This window comes from Orycteropus afer, unplaced genomic scaffold, assembly GCF_000298275.1.
Source record: "Orycteropus afer afer isolate SDZICR_OR568_19922 unplaced genomic scaffold, OryAfe1.0 scaffold00398, whole genome shotgun sequence".
In the NCBI taxonomy this organism is placed as follows: domain Eukaryota; kingdom Metazoa; phylum Chordata; class Mammalia; order Tubulidentata; family Orycteropodidae; genus Orycteropus; species Orycteropus afer.
In genome coordinates, this window is record NW_006921985.1 from 1,221,384 (window position 1) to 1,247,180 (window position 25,797).

At 55.2% G+C, this 25,797-nt stretch overlaps 2 protein-coding genes across 2 annotated transcripts in view; both read right to left on the reverse strand.

Annotated features, from left to right (window-relative positions):
* MXD4 (MAX dimerization protein 4) overlaps nt 1–490 on the reverse strand; it is an 11,449-nt gene extending 10,959 nt beyond the window's left edge. Inside the window, exon 1 of the mRNA XM_042782636.1 lies at nt 205–490. Coding sequence (XP_042638570.1) covers nt 205–490 — 286 coding nt within the window. The remainder of the gene's footprint in view (nt 1–204) is intronic.
* Nucleotides 491–9,861: 9,371 nt separating this feature from the next.
* Nucleotides 9,862–25,797, reverse strand: part of ZFYVE28 (zinc finger FYVE-type containing 28) — a 110,564-nt gene continuing 94,628 nt past the window's right edge. The window contains exons 9-13 of the mRNA XM_007953491.2: nt 19,110–19,253; nt 15,498–15,614; nt 12,596–12,700; nt 10,519–10,622; nt 9,862–9,993 (exon numbers count right to left, since the gene is read on the reverse strand). Of these exons, the coding sequence (XP_007951682.2) occupies nt 9,862–9,993; nt 10,519–10,622; nt 12,596–12,700; nt 15,498–15,614; nt 19,110–19,253 (602 nt within the window). The remainder of the gene's footprint in view (nt 9,994–10,518; nt 10,623–12,595; nt 12,701–15,497; nt 15,615–19,109; nt 19,254–25,797) is intronic.

Consider the following 25,797-nt stretch of genomic DNA (forward strand, 5'->3'; position numbering starts at 1 on the left):
AGCCAATAGGAACGGGCGCCTCGATTCCGCGGGCGGGCGCCGTGGAGGGTCGGGGCCAATGGGAGCGCTACGAATGCCTCGGGCGGGGGCCGAGAATGTTGACAGATCCGAATCTCGGTCGGGATAGGCCCGCAGTGGTAGTAACAATTTAGAAGCCCAAGCTTAGCAACAGCACGTGGTGGCCCGGCCCCCTTGCTCGCTGACTGGCGGCAGTCGTGCATGTTAAGTAGGCGCTGGACGCCGATTGGCCCGGAGAGCCTATGTAAAACAGGGGCCGCAGACCAATGAGCGGCCGCTGGGCGCCGGCCAATGACAGGCGCTTGCGGCCGGACGCGTTGCCGAGAGGAAGGAGCGCGGCTAGGACCAGTGCTGCCCTGCGCGACCCGACCCGGCCCGGCCTTCCTGCCCGGCGAGGTCCGTTAGGGCGCGGGCACGTCCCAGCGCAGACTGGGAGCCGTGATGCCCCGGGGCCTGCGCGCACGCCCTGCATCTGCACGCCCGGGGAGGAACCTATTGCCCACGGCCACCTGAAAACCTTGACTCCCAGGTGGACTGAGCCTTGCTGCCTCCTTGGGGCGAGGGTATCCGGCTAACGAGACACCCTACCCGCCAGACACCCAGTAACCCTGGGAAAGTCTGAGACTTGTGGAGACCGGGACGACGCAAACGGCCTGAGAGCCAGGCCTCTCCGAGCGTCTCCATGGGGAAACTAAGACTCAAAACAGTAGCAGGTCTCTTGGATCCCCGCCTCCCCAGAGCACCACAGGGCTGAAGGGGGCCCTAGGCCTAGAGAAGGGGCAGAGATTTGCAGTCACAGTCCGGAGGGGCTCCCGAGAATGGAGGGTCTGGAGGGTCTGAAGGGTCAGGACCTTCAGAGAGGCACACCTGGCCCCCCGGTGCAAGGAGGAATTCCCAGCGAAGAGGCTTGCTCTCGGTGGGAGTAAAATGAGCTTCTTTTGAAGGCATTGGCTGGCAGGTGGGTTCACTAGCCCTTGACCCTCCCACATAGGGCAGGGAGAGGTGGGTCCCCTGCCCTGGAGCAGCCCCAGACCTTGGGCATGTCACGGGACCAAAAGGCTGGATAGTGTGGGGTAGGTGGCTGGACGCCCCACTCCCACCCCCTCCCCCTTTCTAAATGGGGTGGGGGTGGTGATACTGTGGTTGCCAACAAAACAAAAACTAAAGCTCAAAACCTCAGCGCTTTCCAACCAGGATTCACGTAAATACTTAACACACGTTTCCTTGTGTGTTTCCTCCTCCCCAACTTACAGGTAAGGAGACTGGGGCTAACAAGGGTTAGAGACTTGTGGGGTGAGGGAGTGGCGAAGGTGGGCGGGGCGGTGACCCAGCAGTCTCTCGCGTGAAATGGAGATGAGCACTTCCATGTATGCATCCCAGAGCTGGTAACAAGGACATGGAGACCAAAGCCACCTCCTCACCCAGCCCAGCTTGCTGGGTTCTGATCCCAGCTGTGTCATCTGTGAAGTGGGGGCAGGAAAGAACTCTGCAGAGTCAGACACTGCCACAGGCAGCCTTCCGTTGGCCTCACAGGGCTCCTTCCATGGCAGCCATCACCCTTGTTCCTACTTCCCTGAAGACCCCTAATGAGGGTGCCCCACGGGGGCCCTTGAAGTTAGTCTGCAGGGCTGCCCAGAGCTGTGCAGGGTGAAGGAGGCTCTGGCTCTGGGAGGACCCCAGGTCCTGGGGTCAAAGGGTGTGGCCTGAGCAGGAGACAAGGTCCTCCACCTCTGGGTGGCACCTGACAAGTGCTCTCTGCCAGGCACGTGCCCCCTGCCTTCCTGCCACGGCCAGCCTGAAGCACGCATGTGGTGCCCAGGTATGGAACGGGGCTGTGTGTGTCTGTTCCCACCCTGCTGTGACATAGGCTGGTATGGGGACCCCCCTGCCCTCACAGCCACCCCACCCCACTCCGAGGAGAGCACCTCACCAGTGCCCATGCTCCATGCTGGGGTGGGTCAGAGGAAGAGGTGGGTGAGGGCCACGGGGTGGAGAAGGGCTGAGGGGGGTGGGGAGCCCACAGTGAGCACCTCGTGGGCTGCTCAGCGCCGCTGACAGGAAGAAGGAAGAGGAAGGGCAGGAGGCACGGAGGAGGCAGGGCATGTCTCGCTTCTCCAGCGCTGTGAGATCGGGGGGCCCGTGTAAGCCTGTGGCATTGGCTGAAGGCCCTTAGAGGATCCCAGAGAGGAGGGGCTGGGGCTGCAAAGAGGGGAGTGCTGGTTTGTGGGCCATGCACCCCCACACACATACCCACAGGCTGGTTCTGAACACTCTCTGGGCCTCAGCGTGCTACCCTGGAAGGCAGGGAGCAGAAGGAACACTGGTCCCGGGTTCCCACGGCGCAGGACGCCAACAGGGGAGCCCAGGCTGGGGCAGCTGTCTCCTCCACACCTAGGTTTGCCCAGACTGGGGGCCCCCTCCCCAGAGCAGGGACTTGTCCTAGAAACAGGCTAACCCTGTGAGGGGTGGGGACAGCCCCAGCCTCCTCCCCCTGGAAGCCCACTGGCTCTCCCAGGTCTGACCTCCACTTAGAGCAAGCCCACCCCACTGATTTGGGAACACTAAGACACCCCTCCCACACACACACACTGGTCCCCAGGGGCCCTCTACCACGCATCCTCTCAGTTCCCTCCATACCCAAGCATCCTGCAGGCCCCCAGCCCATCATGGACCCCTCCGGATGGCCCACCCTCCCTGCCCCAGAAGCTCCAGCTGGGGCCTCCGGGAGGCCAACTCTGGGTGGAAGGCCTGGGTGGGTGGTCTCCCATCTGTGCGCATTTCCTGGGATTTTTTTCCCACCCTCCTCCCTACCCCAACCCCAGCCTCAGTTTCCCCGGTATAAAACAAGGCTGACTGTATGTGCCTCTTGGGGCAGCTGAGGATAGAATGAAGGGTTCCTGGTCCACAAGCTTGGGAAAGGCTGGCTCCCCCACACCCATGACCCCATGAGGGGCTCCAAGGCCCTAGATGACCTGCAGAAAGGAGCCCAGAGAAAGGAACTTGTCAGCCTCACCCCTACGCCCTGTGCCCTGCCCCCCCCCACCCGGGCTCTCTGGACCAGGTTCCCAGCCCTACCCCTGCTGATATGGGACAGTGCCTGAGAGCCTCAACATGGCTTCAGCGAGCACCCCCACCTCTAGATCTCCCCACTCTGACACCAGGCTGACTGGCCCCTGACCCCCCTTCTGTCCTGCCTTTGGCCACCTCAGTCACTGGGGTGAGCTGCCTGTGCCCACCAGGGTCCCCATCGCAGTCCCTGGGAGGGAAGCTGGTTCCGACAGCTCCCTGGATGTAGGTTCTGGTCTGTGGGACCTGGAGACAGACAGAGCCCAGCCGGGGTCATCAGCCACTAGAGAGCCCCTGCCAAGCTCAGCAGCTTGCCGTCCTGGGCTGTGCCAGGGGCCAGCATCCTCCCAGGGCCTGAGGAGGAGTCCTGTGGGGTCCTTCCTCCCCTGAAGCCTACTCTGGATGCTAGTCCTGGCACAAGACCTTCAACGAGACTCCTCACCTGTGTGAGCCTCAGTTTCCCCAACTATAAAATGAGGGTGAGAGTCCCCGCCTCTGGGGGCGCTTGGAAGTGGGATGAGGATGCATGCAGAAAGCCCAGGGCAGCCGCCCGCAGTGACAGGAAGTATCCCGTCACCACCCATACCAACGGGTGCTCATAGCCCTTGGACCTGTTCACAGGGAGATGGGGGCCCAGAGGGGTGGGTCATACCCAGTCACCATCGGCCATTTAAAGAGTCACGGTCAGAACCTGGGGCGGGGCAGCAGCCACTTAAAAAAAAAAAAAGTTCCCCAAAGACAAGAAGAAACCAGCAAAATCACATTTCACGAAGATGTGGTTCAGTGTTTACACGACCTAACACAATGTTGATACTATCCTTTAATTTAAAATAAGAAAAATGTTCCTTCTGTTCATGAAAAATTTGTCGGGTAGATTCTTCTCACTTTACAAGGTCACCCCTCTATCCTCAAATACTGTCAGGACAACTTTGACTCCTGTGGCCAAAAATACAACAATAAAATGACCTTTCGAAATGTTTGACAGGACAAAAAGGAGTTAGAAGAGCGGTGAGTACAGACTTGCGCATTTGCTAGGGTGGCGGGGGCGTTTTCCCAAAGCTAAAGGGTCCACTGCCACCCCCAACCCCCTGGCCCAGGCTGAGCTGCGGAGAGAGGCCACCTGGCAGTACCGTGGTCCAGGTTGGGCAGGGCAGGGCCCGGATGGGTGGCCGATGTCCCTCCCATCACCCAGTGGAGGCCTTGGGGCTCCCCTGCACCCCTCTATCAGCCCTGTCGCTGTGGGATCTCTGGGGATGAAGGCTCCTTCCTGGCCTGGGCCTTCCAGACCTGCTCCCCCACCTCCTCCAGGAAGCCTCCCAGGCACCTGCAGATCATTTGGCATTGTGGCTGCTGCTCAGGCTCCTAGGGCCACAGGCTTCCTCTACTCTCTGCTGGATGCTCTGAGCGTCGGAGCCTGGGCTCCCCAACTCCCAGCTGGGACCGCAGTCTTCCCAGAGTGCAGCAGGGGCCAGGATCCAGCAAGTGTGACCCGAGCTGCCTCATCCCAGGGTGTAGAAGCCTCTTGGGATCACAGCCCACTGGCCACAGCAAGGATGGCCTGCCCCCCTTGGGTCCATAGAGGGAGACTGGCATGGTCAGAGCGGTGGCTGTGTGTAAACTGTCACGTGCCTCTGATGCAGGCTTCAGTCCCCGAGGTGTCCCCAGGTCCCCAGCCTCGGCCCTTCCCCATCAACCCATCCTCCCTGTGACGCCCCGAGGGACCACATCTTTTGGGCTCTGCACTCTCCCATGGCTCCCCAGTGCCCCCAACAGGAAGTCAGACGTTCGGTGACCCAGCCCTGCTCCCAGCTCTGCTCGCCCCCCACTCCCCGGGAAGGTCCCCTTTTCTGACTGGTCCTTGCTTCTGCTCTTATTTCCCTCTCCTCTAGCCCGCCCACCCTCCAAGGCCCTCCGGCTTGGCCAGGTCCCCATTGCACCCCAGATCCACGAGCCACAAGGTCTGGGTGCTCACCGTTGCCCAGCTCCGGCCCAGAGACCTCTCACCAAGGTGGGAGCAAACAGACCAGCAAAAACACCCAACAGCCCTCTGGACATTGTGTTTTTCTGGCTTTGTGGTGCACTTGCGTACCCCGTACTGCGCACCTCGCAACTGCTCCACCCCTCCTACTGCCCCAGGCTCATAGGCGGGAGGAGCTCCCAGAGAGTCACAGACTTGGGCAAAGAGATCCCAGATCCTGCCTGAGGCCAGTGGCTGGCAGGGCTGTGAAGCAGGGGATGTGTGTGGTGAGTGGAGAGTGTGCCTGCCCGGGAAGGCTGCCTGGAGGAGGGGTCCTGGTGGACCTGGGAGGAGACAAGCACCTCAGGGTGGCCTGTGGTGACACTCTGGGTCTCGCCCCAGATCTCACTGAATCCAGGAACAGGACAATCAGGTGGACAGCATGGGGGCAGTGTGGTTCAGGCCCTCGGAACCGAGAAGCCACCCTCTCCCAGACGCTGTCAGCCCCCACCCCCACCCTCTCCTCCACTCCTCGTGGTCTGGGGGTCTGGTTCCCACTGGTACCCCTCCTGCATTTCTCCTTGAGCCATTTGGGACATGGTCCCCTTTGGCTGTGGACCCTGCTGAGCCAGCCTAGATGTCTCTGGACCCCCCACCCTCCTGCAGGACCCTGAGGTCTGGGGCCCAGTCACTCAGTCTTGCTGCACAAGGGGACCCAGTCTGGCCTTGGGGTGCCCACCGGCAGCACAGTGACCCCCTGTGCTCACAGCTCCAGTTGCCGCCAACACAGCAGGCCCTGGCAGCCAGGATGTACGGGGAGAAGAGGGTCAGGTTGCCCCCTGGTGGCCATCGGAGCTGTAGCTGGAGCCTTGGAGGGAGCCCAGCTCAAACCAGGAGGGAGGTGAGAGGACCCTGCCTCCAACCGGCTCCTCCTCTCATCTGACTTCCTCACCAACAAGGACCTGACCATGTGTCTGAAGCCTCGCCCATTGGCATGCCCCCACCACACCAGGCTCCTCTGCTGTCATGCCCACAGCCTCCTTGTCACTGCTTACAGCCCCCCAGCGGATTGACTGCTGGCACCCAGGCACCTCCATGTCACTTGGCCAACCTGGCGTGTCTGTGGGGAAGGGCAGCTGGGGCTCCTCCAGGTGATAAGAGGGCTCTGGAGCCATCTCTTGGGGGCTGAGCTGAGCCTGCAGTGGGTGGGTACAATAATTAATGTATGTCATCTTGGCTCAGGTGTGATTCTCAATGGTTTGGCAGACCCTGGATTGGGTTGTCCTCCATAATGTGGTATGATGAAATCACTTTCCATGGTGTGCTCTGAGGTGATCAGCCAATCAGTTGAAAGGGGAGTGTCCTTGGGGGTGGGGCCTGCCTTCAGTATATAAATGGATGTCTGGCACTTTCTTGATCCTGCACTCTTCTCATCGTCTGACCTCTGGTTCTTGGGAAGTGAGATGCCTCCAGCCTGCTGCCTGACCTGCAGATTTTGGGTTCATCAACCCTTGCAACCATGTGAGCCAAGAGAAGCCTTCAGCCTGCCACTTGACCCAGGGATTTGGGACTTGCCAACCTCTACAACTGCATGAGCCCTATGTACTTATGGCTGATTTTGTTCCTCTAGAGAACCCAGCCTAGCACAAGGGGGCGAGGGCTCCTATAGGGCAGGACAGGGTGGGACTGCCCCACCCCCTGCAGCGCGCTCTCTCTGCCCAGGTGCCTTCTGAGCCCCTTGGAGTTCTCAGTGGCCCCCTCCTCCACCCATGCAAACTTTGATTTGGTGGCCTGCCCCACGGGGAGCTGCAGGTTGCATCTGGGTCCCGAACTCCTGCCCCCTGCTGTTACTGGACGCTCTGCCGGGATTCTCCCCCGTTTTGGGGAGATCACTGACTTGCTTGCCCCAGGCCTAGGCACAGCCCAGAGAGCCGGCAACTGCCCAAGGGCACCCAGCCAGGGAAGGTGGGCACTCAGACCCTGGTGTGCCAGGGGAGTGTCCCTGGCCTTCCTCCAGTTCTGGGCAGGGGCGTGCGTGGCTGCTATGCCCATCTGAGGCCCCCCAGTTCAGAGCACTGGCATTGAGTCAGGCAGCTGGCAGCCCCAAAGCCGGCAGCTGTCCTGGCCAAGGCAGCAGGCCTGGTGTCTAGCACTCAGAGGCAGGCTGGGGCCAGTGGGCAGTGTGTGCCTGGACCTAGATTCCTGGGATGGTCTTCCCGGAAGTAGCCCTCCAAGCATCACCAGCTCTGGCTGGCACTTCCCAGCATGTCCCACTCACAGGCACTTCTGCTTCTCCCTCTTAGAGGAACCTCTTAGAAACCCACAACCCAGCCAGCCACTTACTACCCTCTGTGAGCCGCAGTGTCCCTGAGGCCCCGGGGCTAGCTAGCAAGGGCTGACTCCAAATCCAGAGCTCTTGGCTGGAGGTCTCCCAAGCCCAAGGCCTGCTGAGGTGGGCAGCAGGCCACCTCTGCCCTGGACCGATCCCTCGCCAGCCCCTGGTTCTGGCTGCACCTTTGGGGTAGGATGACCAAATGGCCTGGGGTTAGCACTGGCAGTCCCACTTTGCAGGAAGGCTTTCAGTCCCAGGCAAAGAGAGACTCTCCATTTGCAGCCCTGGCCAGCCGCGTGCTCCTAGGCTTCCAGCAGGGCCGCTCAGGGTGCCTCCCCCCGCCCTGCACAAAGGGGGTCAAAGCTGGCTCGAGGGACCGCACCACCCGCCTGCCACCCTGAGTTCAAGCAGCCCCTCCCTGTCTGCACTGGGCAGGAGGGGGCTGCTGTCACCTGGGGGCAGATGTATGGGTAGACTGCTTCTCCTGGGCCCCTAGTCCCTCTCCCAGCCCTGACCTGGTGGACCAGGAGGGCCGCCACGTCTGAGCTGGAAGGTGACAACTGGGGAGAGGAGGAGCCCACCACTGTGAAGCTGCTTGGGGAGCTCTCCGAGGGGGGGCTGACTTCCTGGTAGGTGGCAGCTGGGGATAGCCTCGCCCAGTCAGCTGACAATTCCAGAGGCCTGGTTATGCAGTTGGCGACACAGGCCACAGCCATTCAGGGGATGGAGAGAGTGTCGTGGGGGGCACCTCTCAGTTCAGCCGGTTGAACCCAGGGCAGTGAGGCTGAGTCCTTCCTGCTGAGGGTCTGGCCTTGGGCAGCAGGAGTGGACACCCCTTCTCTCCTGCTCCCCAAGGTCTCTGCCCCAGTCAGCGGGGCCCCGTTTCTGCAATACATTCTCCCCTCCCAGAGAGAAGTGGCTTTGTGAGCCATTCCTTTCACAGCCCTGCCCCCATTCTCTGGCCCCCCCAGAGCCCACCTGAGGGACACCCACCTCGGTGGGACCCTGCATCCAAGTCCCTAGGACTTGAAGCCATGACCAAAGGCAAGCACCGTTGCCGTGGCAACCCCTCCAGGTGGCCTGCCCTCAGCTTTTTCCGTAGGGCAACCTGAAGGGAGCCCTCTAGCCTGCTGAGTAGGGCCACCCTGGGGGGGGGCTGAGAGCACCCCCAGACGCCCACACACAAGCTGACACCACCCCCAGAGCAGTGCTGGGCCAAGAGCCGGCAGTGGGGAGGCTGGGGCTTGTGGGGGCCCCTGCTCCTGGGGACACCAGTGATAAGAGCAGTCAGGTGCCGGGCCCTTGGGAAGCCTAGTCCTGTTCTCTAATTGTCCTGAGCATCCCAAAGCCCCAGAACTAGGAGGAGACAGCACTGGGCTTCCGGAAGGAGAAAACGGAAGTTGGCGTGGTCACAGAAGAAGCGGGAGCGTCTGCCATCCTTAAATAGATTTATGGAAATGGCTCGAGATCACAGCATTCAGAAAATAAAAATAATCTCAAATACATCATAATACCCGCTCTGTTACACGCTCTGTCCGCAGACGCCAGCTCACACGTGTCATCCCACTGGTGGGGTGACTAGACTTTTATCCTATAAAAGAAGCGTCAGGTGTGTCATTTCTGTAAAAATAAAACTGCAATTGTCCTTGCCAGATGAAGCCTGAGGAGATGTCCGTGCTTGGGACAGGCGTCTCAGCCCAGCCACACCAGGGTCTGAGGGCCCAGGCACTAAGGGGTGCAGAGGGAAAGGGGCAGTGGCTGCCTGAGAACCCCCAGGGCCCTCTGCCGTGGGCCTCCCTGGCACATAAGCCATGGCCCAGAAACCTTTTGGTCAGCGGGTGGATGGCGGCCCAGGGCTGGGTCCACACTCTCTGCCTTCTTCCCTCCAAGAAGAGATGATAAGAGGTTGTTCAAGCCAAGGTCCTAAGGCAGGGCAGTGGTGGGGCGGGCTGGCACAGGGGATGAGGTTGAGGGTGGCTCTGGGCTCAGGCCCTCAGAGAGAAAGGGCCAGCCCTTGAGGGCCACGCTGTCCCAAGCACGTCTTCCACCTGCCCCCGGATCTGGCCCCTGGTGCCTGGGGCTGCCTGGAGCCCAGCCAGCCACCCACCACGCCACCAGGCTCGAGCACCCCACTCGGCCCCCAGGTATTGCTACGGCTGAACCCTGGGCAGTAGGTGAGCTCAGTGGACAGGGGCAGAACCTGAACCCCCGGCCAGGACGACATCCTGCCTGGGGCAGCCACTAGGCACCCAGGCTGCCCTCGGTGGCCACCCCAGGCTGGGTGGACAGTGGGTCCGGACGGTCTGGAGGCTGGGCAGCCCCGCGGCCCCCGCAGCAGCGGCAGCAGCAGCAGATGAAATGCAATGAAACCCACGGTGTGGCCTGCGGGGGGCGGCGGGGAGCAGGGAGCCACGGAGGGCCACGGTCTCCTTCCTGGGAATTTGAGTCAGTGCCCCATGCCAATCTGGGGACACGCCTGAGCACTGTGTCAGACACCCGCCTTGTCGCTGTAGAAGGGCGTGACGTGAAACATGTAGCAGTGCGTGCACACACGGACCGGCTTCATCTGCCCGTAGCGCGGCAGCGGCGCGGAGTGAGACGAGCAGCGGGAACAGAAGATCTGGAAGAAGCGGGTGGTGGGGGCTCGGCCGTGGCCAGCGAGGGCCGCCCCCTGGGCCTGCACCCCTCCAGAGGCCCAGGGTAGGACGCCCCCAGGCCCAAGGGCCTCTTGCCCTCCCACCCACCCCAGCCAGGCTCTGTGCTAGTGGGTGGGGTCTGTCTGGACCAGCTCTGTGGGGCAGGGACCCACGGGAACCCTGGGGCAGGTCTTGGCCCTGGGAGGCCTCAAGCGAGAGCCCAGGGCCTGCATCCAGGCTGCGATAAGAGACTCGGACCCTCCAGCCCCCTCCCCTGTCCCAACTTGGAAGCTGCTGGGTCTGCTCGGTGGGCCAAGGACAACACCTTGTCCAGGAGGCAGGTGGGGCATGGATTTGGGGCTCTCTGCATGTGGCCCCCAGGGTCCTACTGGCTTCCAGTCCCACGCACTCTGCTTGTGGACAGGATGCCTGCACTGCCGGTCCTAGGGGCCCATGGGCTAGTCTCTGGCCCCGAAGCCCGCTGTGTGCCACCCAGGAGCCCGGCCTACCTTCCCACAGCTCCGACAGTGGTGCTTCCGGCGAATGACAGTGAAAGGTGCTTTGCAGGTGGTGCACAAGCCACAGGCCTCGTCCGGCACCCACTCCGGGGGATCTGTCATGATGAGAGCCGGGACTCATCAGGTGGTGTGACAGCCGGGCCAGGGTCAGCACAGCCTCTGACTGGGGGGCCCCGCAGCCCCTCTGCTCTCCTACCTTGAGCTCCCCCTGCAACTCTGGTCACTAGCTGTGACGGTCACTCCTTCCAGATGAATCCAACCCCAGCTGGGCAGCACGCCCCAGGCCAGGCCACGTGGACGGTGGTTAACTTCCTGGGTCACCTTGGTTAGGCCATCCATGGGGCCCTGCTATCTGATCAAACACTAGTGTGTTGGTGTGAGGTGGCAATGGGTTGGCTCTGCCTCGTGGAGTGCTCATACATGAGAGAACGAAACGTTGCCCGGTCCCGCACCACCTTGTCCTCTATGTTATGTCAGGCTCACTGCTGTGTTATGGACACTAGTCTAGCGAGTGTGACAAGGTATTTACGTGTGCTGCAGTCAGCTGACTGTAACTCAGTAAAGCAGCTCACCTTCCGTAACATGGTGGGCCTTGTCCAATCAGTTGAAGGCTTAAGAACAAAAAGGGACTTTCCCTAGGGGCACTTCTGCCTGCAGACTCTGAACAGACATTTTGCCAGAACTCCTGACTCCTCCTGTTGCCTGACCTCTGAATTTTTTTTAAAATTTTTTTTCCTGAAAATTCTTTGCAAATCTCCATTAGAAACAGAAAAAGGCTACTTCAAGCTGATTTCCTGGCTTTAGTCACCTATTTTTCTGTTATCACAAACAATTCCAGAGAAAAATCTGCAGTTTGGCAATACCTGCTTGGTGTTTACGTCTTAGAATAAGGGGACAATGCTAAAAGGCATAGTAACTTATATTTGTAATCTCACCTCTGAATTTTGAGACACAAATCCACAGGAGTCTCTAGCCTGTCGCCTGATCTACGGCTCTTTGATGTTTCAGCACCCTTCCCCGATTTTGTGAGTCAACTCCTTGAAGTCAATCTCTCCCTCTCTATTTTGTGTGTGTGTGTGTGTGTGTGCCCCGTCCAGTCGATCCCAACTCACAGTGCCCTACAGAACAGGGAACTTCCCAGAGGGTTTCCAAGGGTGTAATCTTTATGGAAGCTGATCACCAGGTCTTCCATGGAGCTGCTGGTGGGTTTGAACCACTGACCTTTCAGCTAGCAAGCAGCTGAGTGCTATACCATTGTGCCACTGGGGCTCTCTTTCTCTATATATATATGTATGTATACGTGTACCAAAACCAAAACCAAAACCAACCCGTGACAACCAAACCCTCATAGGACTTGGTTTCTTGGTTTGGAGGTTTAAGGTCATGGTTTCCTGGGACATCATAGTTAATTCATATAACAATGTGTTTGGTTCTTCTGTTCCACTAGTTTGTTGCCTGGGTTCTTAAAAGCTTGCAAGCAGCCATCCAAGGCACAACAGAGGAAGAAAGGGGAGTCAGGCCAGAGGATGCAGAGTGTGTAGCTAACTGCCTCCATGAACGACTGCCTCCTTTGCCATGAGACTGGAACTGGATGGTGCCCGGCTACCACTACCAGACATTTTGACTACAATTCCATAGAAGAATCCTGATCTAAAGGGGGGAAAATACAGAAGAAAGTTTCCAATTTTACGGATGCTAGACTTTCTAGAACCAGGGAGGAGGGATGAGCCCCTGAAGCCGTGCCACTGGTTCTGTTTCTAAGAGAACCCTGATCAAGACCCCCTGGTCAGGGCCCTGCCAGCACCCAGTCTGGTGGGCCGCCCCTGTCAATGCCCTGCGGCAGGCGTGGAGGGCAAAGCAATGACAAAAACACCCAGCTCAGATCTGGGCATGCTCCTCTGGGGCCTCAGATGCTCCAGCCCAGACCATCTGCTGGTGTACTCTCTCCCTGTCCCCAGCTTGCAGATGGCTCCCCAGGCCCAGGGCAGAGGGCAGAAACATCCAGAACGGGCCCCGCCACACTCAGCTCCATGTGCAGCACGCCTGCCCAGCCCAGGCTTCCACGCACCTTCCAAGTCCCCGTCCCGGGCCTTGGCTGTGAGCTCGGAGGACGACAGGGTCTCCTGGCACAGGGCGCAGTCCTCCAGGGCCACGCTCCGCAGCGTCTGGGTGACTGCAGGGGAAAAGGCAGCTGGAGGAGGTGTAACCACCAGTTGGTGGTTGGCACCACATGCCCCTCGGTGCTGCCAGCAGGGCCGGGTCCTAGGGCACCGTCTCACAGGGCCCCTACTGCTGGAACTCAAGCCCGCCCCACAGTCTGGTGGCACGTGGAGTCCAGGACCCACAGTCCTCGTCTGCTGCCCCAGCAGGCTCGGGGTAACCTCAGCAGGGAGGCCCTCCCGCCTTGGGGCTCAGGGTAAGGGGCCCAGGGTGCAGGGTGAAGGGCCCAAGATGCAAGGTGAGGGGCCAGGGTCTAGCATCCAGGGTGAGGGGCCCAGGGCATAAGGGCCCAGGGTGCCAAGTCCAGGGTGAAGGGCCCAGGGTACACAGTCCAGGATGAGGGGCCCAGGATGCAGGGTGAAGGATGTGGGGTCCAGGGTGTATGGTATAGGGTCCAGGGTGAGGGGCCCAGGGTAAGGGGTACAGGGTACAAGGGCCCAGAGTACTAGGTCCAGGGTCTAGGGTCTAGGACACAGGGTCTGGGGTGCAGGACCCTGGGAAGGCTAGGGGTGAGCACACCCACTCACCCCAGGAGGAGGGGCAGATCACCCACCCGGGGCCAGCACCGCCTCTCAGCCCCCCTTCCTCTCTTCTCTCTCCTCACCATGGCTGCTTGTTGCCAGACTTGCTGACAAGTGACCCAGACCTGCACAAAGGTCACTCAGAGAGGAGGACCTAAAGCCCGACTGGGCCGCCGGCTGCCAGCCTCAGGACCCTGCTGGATATGGTGGTTGGGGGAGGAGGCCGCCAGCAGAGGCTCAGGCCCTCGAGACCCAAGACAGGCCTGCGTCAGTCAGTTCCTGCTCCACCAATAGCAGGGCTCCATGGTGTGCCAGGCCTGCGCACGGCACGGGGCGGGGCTGGGGCAGCTCAGCCCCAGCAGGGAGGGGCGGTGAGGGTCTGGGACGGAGGCCATGTTGAAGGCCAAGCACAGGGTCAACTACGCATCCCACCATCCTCTTCCCCTGAACGCCATCCCCTCTGCCCTCTGAGCCAGGCTCAATCCACTCAGGCCTGTTGCCCAAGCACGTGACCCTCCCGGCCCTCTGCCTGCCCTGCCGCCCGCGCAAGTCACAGGGCTCCCCAGAGGGTTGGTCCAGGCACTTGACCAAGTTCCTGGGGGTGTGGCCAAGGCCCTCATCTGCACAGCACGGTGGGCTGCAAGGCTTGAGGTTTCCCCCTTCTCACTGTGCCCCCACACACACAGGGGGCCCTGCCTGGTCTGTCAGGGTCAGGGCCCCTGGACGCTGAGGCAGGTGGGGGGCTCCGTGCAGCTCAGTGTCCTTTCAGGCCCCTTGTGGGGAGCGCTCCCTCCTTGTGGAGCTAGTTCTGAGTAGGCTTTTCCTCAAAGCAGCTGGCGGGAATTTCCTGGGACTCGGAAGGCAGTGTCACCTGGGACAGGGCTATGGCAGGCCGAGCCCACTGGCCCGGGAGACAACGGGGCAGGGTTCCTCCAGAAGGGAGCTGTGGTAGTTAAGTTTGTGTGTCAACTTGGCTGGGCCTGGTTGAGTGGCTGGGCAGCTGGAGGTAGTATTCCCCATGATGAGACTGGTAATTAACCCCATTAACTCTACTGGGGCAGCTGAGTAGCTGCTTTAGGGATGTGGGCTTCTTCCCGTATGTAAGAAGCAACTCTGAGGAAGGTCACCAGCTGATGGCACGTTTGGACCCTGCATGTAGCCAAGTCGTTGTTCAGCAGCCTGTCATATTGCCCTCCCGATCTTGGGACTTTTAATGGACCTGAATCAATGGCCTGCCGTGTGGTTTGGTGACATCAGGACTGTGCCTTTTCACTTGTCAACCTTGGGGCTTGCCAGTCTCAGCAGCCAGCAGCTGTCTGAGTGAAGAAAAGCCCCCAACTTCAGTGGGCTGGGAGCGGGAGGCAGAGCTGAAGCCCAAGGTTGAAGGGCTTTCACCCAGCCCCTAGAGCCTGGCACCTAGAACTCAGACTTGTAACGTCCAAAACTGTAAGAGAATAAATTAAAGCCATTCCTGTCGGAGCAGCAAGAGGTAACCAAACAGGAGCCTCCGTCCTGCACTAGTGCAGTGGGAGGAGAGCCATGTCCTCCCCGTCCTGGGATGCTGCCGCACCCCTGCAGGGAGAGACGGACTATGTCCTCCCCGTCCTGGGACGCTGCCGCACCCCTGCAGGAAGAGACGGGATGGACTCCCTGCACCGTATCTGTCAGCCCAACCTTGAGGTCAGTCTCCTTCACCAGATAACGCTGTGTGTTATGTGCATGTGTGTGTGTGCACGTGTGCCTGTGCGTGACTGTGAGAGACCACTCCATGTGTCTGTGATGTGTGTGACTGTGTGCAGGTACATGTGGCCATTAAAGACAGCCAGACTCTTTGTGACACTTCACAGAGACGTAGGTGGACTCCATGCCCCCTCCCTGGGATCTATGCAGCACGAAGAAGTGACACTGTGACACTCCTGGGTCCGGTCCCTGCCCGTCTGCAGTAAGGAGTCAGCCGCCTTGCTTGGACGTCCAGGCAGAGGCGAGAAGCAGCAGCTGTGGGTGCGAGCATGTGCGTGGGGGTTCGTTTTCCACCCGCCCGGCTGTGACCCCGCTTCTCTTGGCAGCTACACCCTTTGGTCCCCAGAGCAGGGAGCCTGGGCCACTTCTATCTGGAATGTGCAGGTCATGGAACACCTAGGGTGGGTGGCGCTCCTCCCAGAGGGTCTGCGTCTGCTAGGGCCAGGACGGTTAGCACAGGCCTGGAGCCTGGCCTGGGGGGGCGCTTACCCTTCCTCAGGTTCTCCTTGTTGTCTGTTTCCGGCTTGGTGGCCATGACTTCAAACAGCGTTTTGAGAATGCTTCTCAGGTCACTTGCGTAGTTGGTCTGCAGCTGGTCAGCCACCCCTAGGAGAGGGTCACGGGGAGTACACACAAGGTCAGACGGAAGGACAGGGCGGGCTGGACGCGTGATGCCGCCGGCTGGGTAGAGCCGCTCCAGGCCTCACAGCTGAAGACCCACCCTCCTTGACCAACGGAGAGGAGAAGGGCTGCCCACCCCATGAGAGACAATTCCTTTGGCAGAAGTCAAAATTCAGGAGTCCAGGGGTGTGCAACGGGACGAGAACCACCCTAATCAGCACCACCACGGCCAGTCTGTCAGTGACACGCATGCATTTTATCTGTGTGGTCACAGCCTCAACTGTGGACGTTCAACAGGGGGTCCACGTGCTGCCCACTCTCACAGCCGCTTAAGCCCACACACACCACACACACCAAGGTCACGCTTAACCATCAAGGCAATGGGGTCATCTACCCCTCTCCCCGCACAGCCCGCCCAGCCCTGCGCTGGGTGAGCCCCCAGGCCACACACTGCTGCTCCCGACGGCCATGACCACAGGCCCCGCGAGGTTCCGCGCACCAGGAGCTCAGGGGGACCCTGCCCGCAGGTGGCTGCCAGCCGCTCCCTGGGGGATGACATCCCAGCCTCCCCTGCAGAGGTTTCTCCCCTCTCCTTCCCTCGGATGAGGGGGCTTCCACTCCCCCATGAAAGGCATGCTGGCAGGAAGGCCGCTGGGGCTGCCGGCATCTAAGCAAAGCCAGGGAGAGCCGCCCACCCCGCCTGGAACATGAATATCCATGCCCATAGCAGCGGCCATCCCGCAGCCAACACCCCCTGGCGGGGGTTCCCTGATGCCAGGCCAGGCTGAGCACGGCTTAGGCAGGCAGTGACCAAACCCTAAAACAAGCCCGGGGATGGGCAGCTGCAACAGACCAGAGGACGTCGCTCAGGGTCTGGGGCAGGATTCACCCAAGGCCTGGGGCAGGCCCGCGTGGGTCCTGGGATCACACCTGGCCTGGCTCACAGCTGGGTCTGCAGGCTCTCAGGTGTCCAGAGAAACCCTCTGGGCCTATGGCCGTGACTCTGCAGGGGTAGGTCTGTCCACAGGCTGCCCAAGCAGACCCTTGCTCCTGCCCAGGGCAACCCCTCCGGCCCCAGAGGCGCTGCCGGCAGGACGGAACCGGGCTCCTATCTGAACACCTACCCCGTAGGTGGGAAGTGGGAACAGGGTGGGTGAGACTGGGCAGGGGGACTTCTCCGTGTACCTTTATACAGACTTCTGAACCATGTCCGTGTGCACACATTAGTTATTTCAAAAACACACACTATTCACATACCACACACACACACCATATACACCAACCTCACACACGTACCATGTGCACACACTACAGACAACACACACCATGCATACCCCACACACATCACACACACACAACACACATACCCCACACATACCATACACATAACACACACCACACATACATACCATATACACCAACCACACACACTACATATAACACACACTACGCCTGCCCCCTAGGCAGGAGGTGGGAACAGGGTGGGTGAGAGACTGGGCAGGGGCACTTCCCTGTGTACCTTTATACAGACTTCTGAACCATGTGCACACGTTAGTTATTTCAAACACACACACTATTCACATAACACACACCACACATACACACCATATACACCAATCACACACACATGTACCATGTGCACACACTACAGACAACACGCACCATATATACCTCACACACACAGCACACACCTCACATACCCCACACACACCATACACATAACACACACTACACATACCCCACATACACACCATGCACACAAACCACACACACATGTACCATGTATACACATTACATATAACACACACATGTACCCCATACACACCACACATATCAACCACCTCATACACCCCACACATAACACACACCACACATACCACACATATACACCAACCACACAGACACTACATATAACACACACATGTACCCCATACTCACCACACATATCAACCACCTCACACACCCCACACACATACCACACACCACACATACCACACATATACACCAATCACACACACATGTACCATGTACAGATACTACATATAACACACCCCACATGCATAACACACACCACACGTAACACACACAACACATACCGCACACATGTACCATGTACCCACATTACATATAACACACCACACGTACTTCATACACACCACACACCATACACACAATACACCACATACACCTCACATACACCATACATATAACACACCACACATACCCTGCATATACCATACATCAACCACAAACACATGTACCATTTACACACACTACCTATAACACACCACACATACCCCTACCCATACCACCCACATACCATACACATAACACATACCTCACATACCACACATACACACCAACCACACACACACTTATCATGTACACACACTACATATAACACACGCCACACCTACCCACACACACCTCACATATAACACACACTACACATATCACACACACAGCAACCACACACTTGTACCATGTACACACTCCATATAACACACCACACTTACCCCATACACACCACACACATACCACACATCACACACACCACACACATAACACATACCACACATACCCACCATATACACCAACCACACACACATGTACCATGTATACATACTACATATAATACACACCACACATACCCCCCACACCATATACATAACACACACCACCCATACCACAAGCACACATCATATACACCAACCACACACACACACACATATCATGTACATATACCCCACATACCATACACAATACATACCACATACCAAACACATACCACACATAGCACACACACACACCAACATACATACTTATACACCAAACGCATACATTACACATATCACACACCACATATACCACATACACCATACAAACTCAGTGCGTACACACATACACCAAAAGGAAATGGTTCAGAGTACACGTTTCCGGCTCCCTCCCCTCCCCAGATTCTCCTGGAAGTAAAGTATCTCCCCCTCATGCTCCCACTGTTTACGCATCCAGAGAGAAGGAGGAAAACAGTCGAGCTGGACAATCAAATCTAAAGGACCAATTAGGCAGTGCCCCGCTTCCAGCCCCAGCAGAGGGGTGCAGTAAGGGCCCAAGGAAAGTGGGAGAGGTTCCCTGACTTCCAGGGGGTCCTCGAGGAGAACTAAGCTCACGTCTTTCCATGAAACCAGAAGAAGCTGTCACGGAGGCGACCCTGACCCCTGGCAACCTCACGTGCGCCCAAGAACAACTGTGTTCCACAGGGTTTACGATGGCTCATTTTTAGGCGTATGTAGGATGGACTCACATGTCCAACCTTCCAGCCAGCAGCTGAGCGCATTAACCATCTGAACCACAAAGGAGCCCTGTCTCTATCTGGAGACACAGAAAAGAAAGAGCGTGGTAAGCCCCTAGGCAGGGGCACCCACTGCTGGGCGCCAGGCATGACCTGGCCCAGGCCTGGGCCCTCCTCCACCAGCTCACCTGATATGCAGACGAAGAGGCGGTGGATCAGGTCGTGGCTGCTGTGGAACCGGGACCGGATCCTTTCTCTCGTGGCCACTGGGGCAGCGTGTGGGGCCGCGGGGGCTGCCTCAGGCCTGGTGCTGTCTGAGGAGCACAAGGCCTCTGAGAGTCCACTGCATGGAGAAGGAGAAATGTGTGGGGCCCGGAGCAGCCCACAGTGGGCCACGGTGAGAGGCCTCAGAAGGCCCCGGCCGGCTGGCCCAAAGGTCAGAGTTCTGACAAAAATCAACATGCCTGTGGGCTTCCACTGCCCCCATACACCTTTTCTATAAGTCACCTTTAAGGAATCATCAACAAGATATCATCACACCCCCATCAGAATGGCCGTGATCAAAACCACGGAAAACAAGAGGTGTCAGCAAGGTCACAGGGAACCAGGAGCCTTCCACCATGGCTGGTGGGGTGGGAAATGGGGCAGCCACTATGGAAGTCAGTTTGGAGCACCCCACAAAGTGGAATACAGAATGACCTCATGACCCAGCAAGCCCGCTCCTGGGGACAGGCCCAGCAGTGAAGGTATGAGCGCAAGCAGAAACCTGCACGCTGGAGTCCACTGCGATACGTTCCACAACAGCCCAAAATTGGAAACCACCCCAGTGCCCGTGAACCAGTGAACGGATACACTCAATGTGGTCTATATGCACAAAGGGATAGCAGTCAGCCATCGAGAGGAGTAAGGTCCTGCTGCACGCCACCACACAGGTGAACCTGGAAACCATCACACTGAGTACAGTCAGTCAGTCACGAAAGGACAGATACCATAGGATCTCAGACAGGGAGGAGGAGAGGGGAATCTGTGATTAGGGGCCATTGAGTTTATGGTGTCTAGTAAAAGGATAATGATAAAAGTTACACAACATGAAGACTGGAATCAATGGCACTGAATTGCACATTTGGAAATGGTTGACTTGGTGAATGCTTTGCCATGTATATTTCCAATCCACAAGTCACCCACGTGATGAACTCACACCACTGGAAGGTCAGGCGGTACAAGACTCTGACCTAGCACCATTGCCCCTGCCCTGTCCTCCAGCCTTTGGGACTCCTGGTGTGGACTGCCACGGGACTGATGCACACATGGTGGCTGCTCCTTCAGGCACTCCCTATTTTGATAAAAATGGCGTGTGGGGGCTGTGTCACACCTCCTCTAGTATTAAGAGGGGGACCAGAATCATCGGCTATGAGGTGGAGGCCAGACATATCTCCTCTCCCCAAATTTCACCAATTCTGATAGCTGTCCCTCTCACGGCACTCCCTACTTCTCTGCTGGGCTCAATTATTTGTTGCCATGGCCACACAGAACACACAGGCCATACTCACAGTTATGGGGTTCATTAGGGGAGTAACAGGTTATCATCAGGGTCAGGAATGACTCGGGATACAGTCCCTCCATCAGGACAGCCTCCTCTCAGCCATGTCCACAGGGAGGGTCTCTGGTCCTCCCATCTGCCCTGCTCGGGCAAGTGTTACAAAGCTCTGTGGCTCAACACTAAGGGCCCAGGTGCGTCCTACTCTGCCAGGAAACCTTGGCCCAAAGGTGCTCAGCTCCTTCCCTCCTGGGGCAGCATGCCTACTGCAGCTTCTTCACTCCATGGGCCGGAAAGCCCACTGAGCCATCCCACCCTGGCTGCTGGTTCTGCCATTTCTCTGCTATGCTTCTCACCATCTCTAGGGTTACAGCTCTCTCTCTCTCCTGGGTCTAGGACAATCTCAGTGCAGGGAACCCAGGACTAAAAGACACATTCTTCTCCCATCTTGTTTTCTTGATGGTAGTGAGGTCCCCCCACCCCCACCCTGCTCTGGGATTGGCTCTCTTCTTTAACTCTAGTGGGATGGCACTGACTAGCCCTGTTGTTAGAGTTTCATACACCTTATTTGCATGGCTTCACCCCCTCAGGGGTTCCATGCACCTTATCTGCATTCTTAGCAGACTGCCCAATCCTCTGGGTGGGCCACAAACACCTTATTTGCATAGTTCCACCCAATCCAGTAAGACGGAGGAAGAGGCAGACAAGCCACAAAGACCTACTTCAACAAAGAAGAGAGAAATCAATTGACAGAGATACAGAAGATAATCCTGGAGCCCTGGGCTTTGAAAGGAACTATACAGAAGTGGATTAGGCATCAACTAGTGAGGGGGAAAGCAGAGAATAAAGCCAGGGGCACCAGGACATAGGGAGGAAGCAGCGGCAGGGATCTAGGTAAGGTGAGGGACCCAGGCCCCACCCCCAAGTGGCAGGAAAGAGGCAGGAATCCATGAAAGGGGAGGATGGGGAGGTTTCAAACAGAAAAGGGAGAGAAACTTGTCTGTAAGTCTGTCATACTGTGGTGGCATATTGCTGTGAGGCTTGAGACTGTGCCACCGGTGTCTCAAACCCAGCAGAGTTGCACATGGTGCACAGGTTTCAACAGCTTACAGACTGAGACAGACTAGGAAGAAGGAAAAGGCCATCCACTTCTCAAAGAATTGCCCAGGGAAAACCTTATAAATAACAAAGAAACACTGTCTGGTCTGATACATTACTGCACAACTTTATGAATAGCCCAGAAACATTGTCCAATACAGAGGAGGAGGATGAGTCACTTAGGTTAGAAGGCTCTCAAAATAGGACTGGGAAAGAGCTGCATCATCAGAGTAGAATCAGCCTTACTGATATGGATAAGGCAAAGCTTTTGAGACCTCCATTTGCTGACATGGCATGACTCAAATTGAGGAGAAACAGCTGCAAATATCCATTAATAACTGGAACATGGAATATACAAAGTATGAATCTAGGAAAACTGAATGTTGTAAAAAATGAAATGGACCACATAAAGATTGATATCCTAGGCATTAGTGAGCTGAAATGGTCTGGTTTGGGCCATTTTGAATCAGACCACCATGTGGTCTACTATGCCAGGAATGACAGTTTGAAGAGGAACAGCGTGGCACTCATCATCACAAAGGATGTTTCAAGATCTGTCCTGAGGTACAGTGCTGTCAGTGATAGGATAATATCCTATGCCTACAAGAAAGACCAGTTAATACGACTATTATTCAAATTTATGCACCAACCACCAAAGCCAGAGACGAGGAAATTGAGGATTTTTATCAGTTTCTGTAGCCTGAAACTGACCAAACATGCAATCAGGATGTGTTAATTATCACTGGTGACTGGAATGCAAAAGTTGGAAACAAAGAAGAATCACCAATAGTTGGAAAATTTGGCCTTGGTGACAGAAATGATCCTGGAAATCACATGATGGAATTTTGCAAGACCAATGACTTATTCACTGCAAATACTTTTTTTTTCAACAACACAGATGGCAGCTACACTCGTGGACTTTGCCAGATGGAATACACGGGAATCAGATTGACTAAATCTGTGGCAAGAGGCGGTGGAAAAGCTCAATACCTTCAGCCAAAAGCAGGCCAGGACTGATTGTGGAACAGACCATCAACTGCTTCTATGCAAGTTCAACTTGAAGTTAAAGATAATTAAAACAAGTCCACGAGAGCCAAAATATGATCTAGAATATATCCCTCCTGAATTTAGAGACCATCTAAAGTATAGATTTGGGACTTCTGGGAAGATGGAGGAATAGGCAGATAAACGACACAGACCCTTTTCAACAAATAAAAGAAAAACCAATTGACAGAGATAAAGAAGATAATCCTGGAGCCCTGAGCTTTGAAAGCAACTATACAGAGGTGGATTAGGCACCAACCAGTGGAAAACCCTGAACGAAAACAGTGAGGACAGAGACAGTCGGAGCTGTGGACTGTCAGCTACTCTGATGGGACCAACAGACTGAATATTTCCAAGTGGTATTGGGACCTGAGAATTGACCTAAAGATCACTCCTGGTCACCAAGGGCTGAAGGGATGAATGCCCTGGTGGCCTATGGCTAGGAAGGGAAACAGCAAGGAGAGAGACAACCTGAGCTGTTGACTTTCCACTGTCCAGAGGGCATAGCCATTTTGGATATTTAAAGTGACCGAGGGCACAGCCATTTTGAATGTTTACAAGTGGCGGCCATATGGGATATTTAAAGTGACCGAGGGTGCAGCCATCTTGAATGTTTACAAGTGGCAGCCATTTTAGATATTTAAAGTGACCGAGGGTGCAGCCGTTTTGAATCTTTACAAGTGGCAATCATTTTGAATTTTAAAGTGATAGCATTCTCATTTGGATTCCAGGGACCCAAGAATGGGCTCTGTTTACCAAGATTGGCAGGGAAATACAAGAGGCTGACAACAGGAAAGGAGACAGGTGGTGAGTGTAAAAGTGCTGTCAACTAGCAAATAGAGGAGCACAGTACCCCGCTTGCGGAGATAACATACAAACAAAACAAAGAAAAAGAAAAGGCACTCCAACATACAATCACCAATTAAATATAAACACAAAAACGTCACAATGCCTCAGACACAACAGAGCATCACAGTCCACACAAAGAAGCAACATAAAGCATGAGAAACAAGAGACCAGGTTGCAGACCCAAAATATATCCCTGGGGAAGATGTAGCATTGGAACTCCCTGATAGGAATTCAAAAGAATTATATTTAGGTATCTTCAACTGATTGAGAGACAGATCAAGGAAAAAGCAGACAAAACCCTAGAACAATTTCAAAAGACAATACAAGAACAAAATGACAAAATAAATGAAAAATTGGAAATTATTCAAAATCTACACACAGAAATCAAGAAGATTAAGACTAAATTGTCAGAAATAGATAATACATTGAATGGGCAGAGGAGCAGAATTGAAACAATGGAAGTCAGAATTAGGGAGATTGAAGACAAATACCTGAACACTTCTTTGGAAAGGGTTCAATCAGAAAAAAGATCAAAACAAAATGAAGAAAGCCTAAGGTTCATGTGGGATACCATCAAAAGGAATAACCTATGTGTCACTGGAATTCCAGAACTGGAAGAGACAAAACCACAGAGAAAACTGTCAAAGATTTGTTGGAAGAGAATTTTCCTGGTATGATGAAAGATGAGAACATATCCATTCAGGAAGTCCAACGAACCCCAAACATGATAGACCCCAAGAGAAATTCACCCAGACATATCATCATCAAAATACCAAAATCAAAGACAAAGAAAGAATCATGAGAGCAGCACAGGAAAAACGAAAAGTTACCTACAAGGAGCAGCCAATAAGACTAAGATCGGATTTCCCAACAAAAAACATGCAGGTGAGAAGACAATGGGATGGTATATATAAAATACTGAAAGAGAAAAATTTCCAACCAAGAATTATGTACCCAGCAGAACTGTCCCTCAACTATGATGGTGAAATTACGACATTTCCCGATAAGTAGAATTTAAGGGAACTTGTTAAAATCAGACCAACCTTACAAGAGGTGCTAAAGGGAGTCTTTTGGACAAAGAAGCAACAACAGCTAACAACAACTGACCATTAACACACATGGTAACATAACCTGGAAGCCAACCCAGCTATGGAGGTATCCAAAGTAAATAAGCCTACAAGATTGTAAACAGGGAATCAGAGACATCAATTGACAAATGAAGAAAACTACAAACCAAAAAAAAGGGAAAAAACTGTGTCATCACAGAACTTCCACATGGTAGGGAAGTCAAGACAACTACAAGATAGAATGGACTGTTCTAAACTTGGGAAGAAAACTATAAATCACAGGGTAATCTCAAAGAAAAATGATAAACCTTCACATCAAAATAAAAAAGAGGACTAGCACAATATTTAGGAAATACTAAAAAAAATAGCAATGAAAGAAGTGATAACACGATTCATAAACAAAACGAGCTCAGTACAGAAAATCAGAACAAAAAATCAACACTATGAAAGAGCACGTAACAAAAATGACAGCAACAAATTCATACCTGTCGATAATTATGTAACTGGCAAGGGACTTATTTCTAAGATTTATAGAAAACTCCAACACCTCAACAGCAAAGGAACTAACAATCCAACTTAAAAATGGCCAAAAGACATGAATACACACTTTATCAAGGAGGATATTCAGGTGGCCAGCTAATACATGAAGAGATGCTCACAATCATTGGCCATCAGAGAGATGCAAATCAAAACAACGAGATACCATCTCACTCCATCACTAATGGCAATGTTCAATGAGACAGAATATAACAAATTCTGGCTGGGATGTGGAGAGATTGGGACTCTCATACACTGCTGGTGGGACTGTGAAGTGATACAGCTACTGTGGAAAGCAGTATGGTGATTCCTTAGAAAGCTGGAATTGGAGATACCATTTGACCCAGAAATTCCATTACTAGGTATATATCCTACAGAGGTGAGAGCTAGGACAGGAACAGATATATGCACACCCATGTTCATCGCAGCACTATTTACAATAGCAAAAAGATGGAAACAACCTACGTGCCCATCAATGGAAGAGTGGATGACCAAACTATGGTACATACACATACTGGAATGCTATGCAGCACTAAAGAATTATGTAGAGTCTGCAAAACACCACATAACATGGATGAACTTGGAGGACACTATACTGAGTGAAATAAGTCAATCACAGAAGGACAAATATAGTATTAGTTCATTGTTGTGGAGGGTCAAGGAAAGGTTTACATACGGAGGATTATATATATAGTTTCATTGTTGGTTGCCGGGGGTGAGAGGGAAGGGGAGGGAACACTGAAA